Source organism: Manacus vitellinus, unplaced genomic scaffold (genome assembly GCF_001715985.3).
Source record: "Manacus vitellinus isolate BGI_N305 unplaced genomic scaffold, ASM171598v3 scaffold_72_pilon, whole genome shotgun sequence".
NCBI lineage: Eukaryota > Metazoa > Chordata > Aves > Passeriformes > Pipridae > Manacus > Manacus vitellinus.
The window spans coordinates 2,536,177-2,545,060 of NW_021940764.1; the positions used below are offsets into that span (position 1 = coordinate 2,536,177).

At 58.2% G+C, this 8,884-nt stretch overlaps 1 protein-coding gene across 1 annotated transcript in view; it reads left to right on the forward strand.

Moving 5' to 3' along the window:
* The window catches only part of SLC4A1 (solute carrier family 4 member 1 (Diego blood group)), a 7,889-nt gene extending 2,644 nt beyond the window's left edge, over positions 1-5,245 (forward strand). Inside the window, exons 4-13 of the mRNA XM_029964477.1 lie at positions 2-62; positions 275-423; positions 1,116-1,310; positions 2,259-2,426; positions 2,597-2,686; positions 2,788-2,954; positions 3,066-3,319; positions 3,406-3,575; positions 3,802-3,975; positions 5,165-5,245. Coding sequence (XP_029820337.1) covers positions 2-62; positions 275-423; positions 1,116-1,310; positions 2,259-2,426; positions 2,597-2,686; positions 2,788-2,954; positions 3,066-3,319; positions 3,406-3,575; positions 3,802-3,975; positions 5,165-5,245 — 1,509 coding nt within the window. The remainder of the gene's footprint in view (position 1; positions 63-274; positions 424-1,115; positions 1,311-2,258; positions 2,427-2,596; positions 2,687-2,787; positions 2,955-3,065; positions 3,320-3,405; positions 3,576-3,801; positions 3,976-5,164) is intronic.
* The last annotated feature ends 3,639 nt before the right edge of the window (positions 5,246-8,884 follow it).

The following is an 8,884-nucleotide window of genomic DNA, read 5'->3' on the forward strand; positions in this document are numbered from 1 at the left end:
CGCTGTCATCTTCATCTACTTCGCGGCGCTGTCACCTGCYGTCACCTTCGGAGGCTTGCTGGGTAAGGGGGGGACGGGCTGGGGACACGCCACGGGACGGGGCTGTCCCCCCAGCTGGGCAGGGAGCAGGAGGCCTCCACCTCCTTTATCACCATCCCGTGGGGATGCTCCCAGGGGGTTATGCACCCCCTAATCCCGGTGCCGAGGGGTGTGGGATGGGGGGCACAGCGCTGTGTCCCCCCCCCCGGCACTCACCGGCCCTGCTCCCTTTCAGGTGAGAAGACCAAGGGCATGATGGGGGTGTCGGAGCTGCTCATCTCCACCTGCGTGCAGTGTGTGCTCTTCAGCCTCCTCGGTGCCCAGCCCCTCCTTGTCATTGGATTCTCAGGACCCCTCCTCGTCTTCGAGGAAGCCTTCTATGGGGTGGGTATCCCCCGGTGCCTGTGGGTGCCCCCCACCCACCTCTGGCAGTCCCCACAGCGGGCTTGGGGTCTCCCCAGCAGCCCTGGGAGAGGCACAGGGAGCTGCTGTGGGGGGGTGGCACAGTGGGGGTAGCACAGCAGGGATGGCAGGGTGGGTGGCACAGGGAGGATGTCATGAGGGGATGTCCTGGGGGATGGCACAGGGGGAGTGCTGTATGTGGGACAGGGGTGATGGCACAGGGGTGATGGCATAGGATGATGGATGTCACGTGAGGGATGGCACAAGGAGGGTGTCCCATGCAGGATGGCACTGATGGGATGGCACTGGTGGGTGGCACGTACAGGATGGCACTGTGGGATGGCACATGGGGGATGTAGTGGGGGGGATGGCACATGCGGGATGGCACATGCAGGATAGCGCTGGTGGGGTGGCACATGGATGATGTACAGGGGTGATGTCACCTGTGTGACAGCCCAGGGGTGACACCACACAGGCAGAGCCATCCAGGTGATGGCCCAGGGGTGCTGCCAGGTGGGTGATCCCATGAGGGTCCTGCCACACTGAGGTGCCCCCATCCCCGTCCTGGGGAAGGATGTGTGGGGCCACTGTGGGATGCCGAGGTCCAGCCCCCCTCGGTGCCCATGCTGGGGGGCTCTGGGGGGCTGACAGGGCTGTGCCCTCTGCCTCCCCAGTTCTGCAGCAGCAATGGCTTGGAATACATCGTGGGCCGGGTCTGGATTGGCTTCTGGATGATCCTGCTGGTGCTGGTGGTGGTGGCCTTCGAGGGCAGTTTCCTGGTGCGCTTCCTGTCCCGCTACACCCAGGAGATCTTCTCCTTCCTCATCTCCCTCATTTTCATCTTTGAGACCTTCTCCAAGCTGGTCACGGTGAGGGGCACGGGGGGTCCCACAGTGGGGAAGGTGGGAGGGGGGCTGCAGGTTGTGGTTATCACCTGGGTTTCCATAGAAACAGTGGGATGCAGGTGAGGGACAGAGCCCATCTCCTGGTGTTTTCTCCCAGGAGATCTTCTCCTTCCTCATCTCCCTCATTTTCATCTTCGAGACCTTCTCCAAGCTGGTCACGGTGAGGGGCACGGGGGGTCCCACAGTGGGGAAGGTGGGAGGGGGGCTGCAGGCTGTGGTTATCACCTGGGTTTCCATAGAAACAGTGGGATGCAGGTGAGGGACAGAGCCCATCTCCTGGTGTTTTCTCCCCTTTTCCAGGTGTTTCCCAGCTCATGAGGTCCCTTCCAACCCTAACTGTTCTGTGGTTCATGCATCTCTCCGCAGGGGGATTTTGGGGTAGGGAGGTGAACCCCACATAGATGTCCCACCTGGGCTGCACCAAACATGGTCCTTGCCCAGCAACTGCCTGAAGAGCCCCAGTTCCTCCCCCCATCCCTGGCTTAGACCCCTCCAGGCTGCTTGGTTGCACTGGGATGGTGTCACCCCCTGCACTGGGTGCCCACAGGGACATTGCTGGTGCTGGGGAGGTGACAGGCAGGACATGTGGGTGTGTGTCATATCCAGGTGCCCCCGTGCACCCCACGACAAGCTCAGCACTGCCCTGAACACCCCGGGTGACCCACGCTCTGCAGTGGGGACACACTTGTCTGACCCCACCGTGCCACTGGCCTTGTTTCTGAAGAACCACAGAGAAAACCGACCCTAAATATCCCCCCTGCTCAGCACTTGCCGGGCTCCAGCCTCGCCCATCCCCCTGGCACACACCCTGCACCCACCAGGATGGTCCTGCAGGGCTCCCAGCATGGCAGGGGGGGTGCAGGGGGATCCCCCATCCCCATCCTCGCTCACTTCCTCCCCTTCCCTCCCCAGATTTTCAAGCAACACCCTCTGAAGCGGGACTACAACGTGAAGGATGACTTTGACCCCTCGGAGCCGGAGCCCAACACGGCCCTGCTGTCCCTCATCCTCATGGCTGGCACCTTCTTCCTGGCCTTCTTCCTCCGCAAGTTCAAGAACAGCGCCTTCCTGCCGGGCAAGGTGAGCACAGGGAGGACACGGTGCTGTCCCCCCTCCCCACTGCAAAACAGGGGCTCAGCGGCTGAGACCGGGCAAACTCATTGCCTGTTCCTGCAGAGGACAGGGTGGGGGAGAGCCCCTGGGCTGGGGGGTCACACAGAGGCTTTAATGTGGTCACCGTGTCCCCACAGGTCCGGCGCTTGATCGGGGACTTTGGGGTGCCCATTTCCATCTTCATCATGGCCCTGGCCGACTTCTTCATCAAGGACACGTACACACAGGTCCGTGAGGGCAGGGCTGGGGGGGGACAGGCACGGGGACGTGGAGCTGGGTGCTCATCCCTGTGTCCCACCCCCTCACTCCCCGCTTTGCTCCCATCCAGAAACTGAGCGTCCCTAAAGGGCTGGAGGTCACCAACTCGACCGCCCGGGGCTGGTTCATCAACCCCATGGGGCTGCACGAAAAATTCCCCATCTGGATGATGTTCGCCTCCGTGGTGCCCGCCCTCCTGGTCTTCATCCTCATCTTCCTCGAGACGCAGATCACCACGTGAGGATGGGGGATACGGGGAGGGGAGGGCTGCGGGGTGCCCGGTGGGACGGGCTGGAGGGGACCTCCCTGGGGTGCTGTGTCACCAACTCGTCCCCTGTGTCCCCGCAGCCTCATCGTCAGCAAGCCCGAGAGGAAGCTGGTGAAGGGCAGTGGCTTCCACCTGGACCTGCTGCTGATCGTGGCCATGGGGGGGCTGGCGGCCCTTTTCGGGATGCCCTGGCTCAGTGCCACCACCGTGCGCACCATCACCCACGCCAACGCCCTCACCGTCATGAGCAAGGCCTCCTCTCCCGGAGAGAAATCCCAGATCCTGGAGGTCAAGGAGCAGCGCATCAGCAGCTTGCTGGTGGCCGTGCTCATCGGTGAGCTGGGGAGGTGCCCCCCGCATGGCAGGTGAGGGTTGGAGGTCCCCCAGGAGCTCTCCCCAACCTCTCCTTCTCCACCGCAGGCGTCTCCATCCTCATGGAGCCCATCCTGAAGTACATCCCGCTGGCCGTGCTCTTTGGCATCTTCCTCTACATGGGGGTCACCTCCCTCTTTGGCATCCAGCTCTTCGACCGCATCCTGCTCCTGCTGATGCCCCCCAAGTACCACCCTGACGAGCCCTATGTCACCAGGGTGAGTGAGCCCTGTGTCACCCCCATGGGTGGCAGCGGGTTTGGGGGTGTCCTGTGCTGCAGCACCCCTGAAATCGCTTGAGGCTCCCCAAAGAGCCTCCTCCTCCCGTGCTGACCTTCACTGGGCTCTTCAGGCCACTGGTCCTGCCCCCACCCCAGCACCCACCACCCCAGGAAGGGTATGGGATGCTGTCCCTGACCTCAGTCCTGGGCTTCTCATCCCACAGGTGAAGACTTGGCGGATGCACCTCTTCACCTTCACCCAGATCATCGTCCTTGTGCTGCTGTGGGTGGTGAAGTCCACCCCGGCCTCGCTGGCGCTGCCCTTCGTCCTCATCCTCACCGTGCCCCTGCGGCGCTTCCTGCTCCCCAGGATCTTCCAGGACATCGAGCTCAAATGTGTACGTAGCCCCAGCACATCCTGGGAGCCACCTCTGTGCTGTCCCTGTCCCTGTGCTGGTTCTGGTGTCCATCCCCATCCCTGTCCCCATCCTCATCTCCATATGTATCCCCATCACTGTCTCCAGCCCCATCTTTGTGTCTGCTCATGTCCCCGTCCTCATCACCATCCCTGTCCCCATCCCCTGCCTCATTCTCATTCCTGTCTCCATCCTCATCTCCATCTGTGTTCTCATCTCCATCCGTCCCCAGCTTCATCTCTGTCCCTGCCCCTGTCCCCTCATCCCCATAATCCTTATCCTTGTCTCACTCCTGTCCCCATCCCCATCTGTGTACACACTCTCATTCCTGTCTCCATCCCTGTCCTCATCTGCATCCCTCATTCCCACCCTTGTCCCCATCCTCACCCTGTCCTTGTCCCATTCCTGTCCCCATCCCCATCCCTGTCCCCAGACTCATCCCTGACCCTATTCCCATACCCATCCCAGCCCCTACCTTGTTCCATCCCTGACACTGTCCCTGTCCTCAGTCCTACCCCCAATCCTGACCCCTCCCCATCCTCATCCTTTTCTCCAACCCTGACCCCATGCCCTCTCTGTCCCCATTCCCATCCTTCTCTCCACCCATGTCCCCATCTCTACCACTGTCCCCTTCCTTATATTCATCCCTATCCCCATTCCCTGTCCCTATTCCCCTCCCCTGTCCCTATCCCACTCCTCATCTCCATCCCTGTTCCCATTCCCTGGCCCTATCCCCGTCCCTCTCCTGATCTCCCTCCCTATCCCCATCCCCTGTCCCTATTCCCCTCCCCTGTCCCCATCCCACTCCTCATCTCCATCCCTGTTCCCATTCCCTGGCCCTATTCCCATCCCCTGTCCATATCCCATTCCTGATCTCCATCCCTATCCCCATCCCCTGTCCATATCCCACTCCTCATCTCCATCCCTATCCCCATCCCCTGTCCCCATTCCCATCCCCTGTCCCTATTCCCCTCCCCTGTCCATATCCCACTCCTGATCTCCACCCCTGTCCCCATCCCCTGTCCCTATTCCTCTCCCCTGTCCATATCCCACTCCTGATCTCCCTCCCTATCCCCTCCCCTGTCCCTATTCCCCTCCCCTGTCCATATCCCACTCCTGAACTCCACCCCATCCCCATCCCTGTCCCCCTCACTCCCTCTCCTCTCTCCAGCTGGACGCCGATGACGCCGTGGTGACCTTCGAGGAGGAGGAGGGGACAGACGTGTACAACGAGGTGCAGATGCCCAGTTAAGGGCTGGAACCCCCAGCCCCCAACGCCCCCCCAGCCCCCCCATGCTTCTGTCATCACTGCTGCCACCCCGGGGCCGCTGGGCGACGGAGGAGGATTTGGGGACACTGTCCCCACCTGCACGCCCCGGGAATGGAAATATTTTTTAGTTGTTTTTCCCTTTTTTTTTGGTCTATTTTTAACAATATTTTGGATGGTGTGATCTCACCCACACTCTGCTGCCTGCTGGGGAAGGGGCTGCCCGGGCTCGGGGGGGGGTCCACGAGCCACCCCCAACCCCGTGGCAAGGTGGGATGTGTCACCATCCCATCCCCGAGGCCACCAGCGGGCACTGGGCACGGGAAGGAGCTGGAGGAAGCTCCCAGCCCCCGGGGACACCCCCAGCCTGGCTCCTCTTCCCCGGATGAACATTCCAGCGAGCTGGGAAAGACCCTTCACCCCACGGAGCCCTTCTCCCACTTTCTCCATCGTTTGCTCCAGTGGGATCATCCCAGCTGCTCCGCTGAGCTTCCAGCACCTCCCAGAGTGGGGATGTAAATAGTCCAGTGAGGGAGTTTACATATTTAGAATGAAAATAATCACGCTAAAAACAGCCAAAAAATTACTTATAATTATGCCGATGCTTCCGCAGGTAGGATTCACTCACAGCCAAGCAAAAATTCCCCAAAAAAAAGGATGAAAAAGCACCTTAAAAATGAAAAAAATTGAGGAAAAATAGGAAAAAAAAAAAAAAGCAGCTGCAAGGAGTGATCTGTATATTTGATGCTACTGGGGGGGTTTGTAATTTATTTTTAGGGCTGGTTGTGCCCCTGCTGCAGCAGGGCCGTGTGTGTGTGTGTATATACTAGAGAATTATATCAAAATTCAGAATTTTCTATAAAAGATGATTTTTAAGGATCCTGGTCAGGGCCTAAACTCTAAGGACCAGTCTGTCAGTCTCACTCCATTCATGAATTAGTGTTAGTTAGTTAATTAGTCCTCTTTATTTTTATAGCATTCCGGGTAAATCTGTGTAGTTTTTCCTCAATTTTTCCCTTGCTTGCTGACCATGTCTTGCCCTGTTTCTGCTGGGATTGCTCCCAGTCCAGCTGAGCATCCCCCTGATCCTGCCAAGGCTCGTTCTGCCCTGATCACCCTGAAGGACTGGATCCAGCCGGGGCACAGAACACCAGATCAGGCTCAAAATTTGCTCATTTTTGCTCATTTTTGACCCCAAAATCAGCAGGGGGTGGGTGGGAGAGTAGGGGGGTGGGAGTGGGTGGCCACACCCGGGGCCTTGTGTTTGGGGTTGGTTTAGTTTTATTAATTATATGTCTGAAATGAAGAAATGTTTCGATCTTTGGGGTCTCCTCCTTCCCTTCCCCCTACCTCTGTATCAGGCTTTAATAAAGAAATTAATAAAATCAGAAAGGAAATGGGGTTTTTCTTTCCAGCTGGCAATTTTCTGGTGCACTGCCTTGTTTAATTCCCCCCAAAAAGGAGTAGCAGCAGCCTTTGGAGGTGTCCATCCCCCTGGAATGGGCAGTGAAGTTGCACCAAGATGCTTGTCATGGCATCCCAGGATGCTCACTGTATCCTGGAATGCTCCATATGGTCATCCCAGGATGCTCCCTGCATCCCAACATCCTGGCGTGCTCCCTGCAGTCATTCTGGGATGCTCCCAATGGTCATCCCAGGGTGCTCCTCACAGCATCCTGGCATCCTGGAGTGCTCATTAGAGCCATCCCGGGATTCTCCCCATAGTCATTCCAGGATACTTGCTGCATCCCAGCATTCCAGGATGCATCCCCAAGTCATCCCATGAAGCTCCCTGCAGCCATTCTGGGATGCTCCCCGTGGTCATCCCAGGATCCTTCCCACAGACATCCCTGGACGTTCCCTGCAGCCATCCAGAATGTTCCCTGTGGCCATCCCAGGATGCTCCCCAGAGTCACTCTGGGTTGCTCACTGTAGCCATCCCAGGATGTCAGGGAATCTAAGGGATTCCTGTGGCCATCCTGGGATGATGCTCAGGCCCCCTCATCCCCCCAACACCCCAGGGTGCTGCCCCACTGCCACACGGCCTTGGCTGTCCCTGCTCCAGGGGGATTGGGAACATCCTGATCCAGGGCTACTGGCACAGGGAGCAGAGCAGCCCCTGCCCCTCCCCCAGCCCCTGGCACTGGATTGACCCCGATTATCCATAATCCCATTAACGAACAGGAGACACGGGCTCCGTGAGCGGGGCCGTGGGAAGGGCTGTGCCTGTTCACCCCCAGCCCTCCCATGGGGCAGGAATCGGGATCAGCATCCTCGATCGCTCCGAACCAGGACCCCAAACTCTTTCCATGGGGCTGGGATAAACCCCAGTGTGGCCACCAGCTTTTCCCAAGCCTGGCATAGCTGCTACCCCGTTTTCCAGAGATGGAGGCGTGTGGCTGGTGTTTTCCAGCCCAAGGCCTGCGGATCCAGCAGCTTCCCTTCCCTGTGTCGGCCTCACATGGACAAGACATGCCAGGTGCCATCCAGAGGCCATCCCTGCCTCCAAATCCCAGTGAAGGAGGACAGCATCTGCCTGCACCCATCCCTCTTGTTTTCCACCCTGGGAAGTTTGTTATTCCCTGGGAGATGGCAGCGAGGTCACTGCCGCGGGATCCAGCCCGGTTTGGGGTTGGGAATTTAGGTCAAGCTCTTCTTTGAACTTGCCTCAGCTCAGGGAAATGGAGGGAGGGGGAATTAGAGATGGGAGTAGAGTAATGAGGGGGAAATAAATGCTAATTAATTGGTTGCTAATGAGGAGGGGGAAGCATGGAGCTCCAGAGGGGGATCACATTGGAGCATCACCCCTGGAAGGGGAGAGCCACATTGCCAGCAGCATCACAGAGTGCTCCATGCCATCCATGGACAGGGGACATGGGACACCCCGGGATCTCCTGGAGGTGTCCAGTGGGACATTGTCACTGTTTGTGCACAGAAAAAGTGGAAAACCAAATAAAACTCTCCAAAACCTGCAGCTGCACCCAAAAAAACACTCACTGATACAAATAACAGCGAATAGAAAATTCCCATGTTGGAAGTGAGGCTTGGGAAGGCCATGGAGTGAGGGGAGGGGTGGGGATGAAGATTTGGGGGTTCCCCACTCCCAGCCCACCTGCTGCAGGGTCTGTGGTTGATTCCCAGGGTTCTGGTGTCCCTTCCCTTGACAAAAGCCACAAAACCACGTTGGGGGGATCGGGCCTGGAGCACACTGACACTCCAAAAATGGCTTTTTGCTTAAAAAAAAAAAAAGAAATTAAAAAATATAAAGCGTCAACTTTCATGTATTTAACCCAATTGTCCCTATTTTCTTTGTTTACATTGTTTTTTTTTCCTTTTGCGATTTTTCCCTCCTGCAAAGCAGTGACAATTCCCACAATTCGGGGATCCAGCCCAGCCCAGGCCCTTTTCCCCGCTGAATAAATACATATATTTTTATTTTTAAGCTCTCGCAGGAGGGATTAACCGCCCGGCGCCGGAGCTGCCCGGCCTGGCTTGGCACAGCCCGGAGCAGGACGTGGCAGAGGATCCGGCTGTCCCTCTGTCTGGCTGATCCTTCCCTTCGGGATAAAGCCCAAATAAGCCACATGCACAGCCAGGCACCACCCCCGCACCCCCAAATCAGCT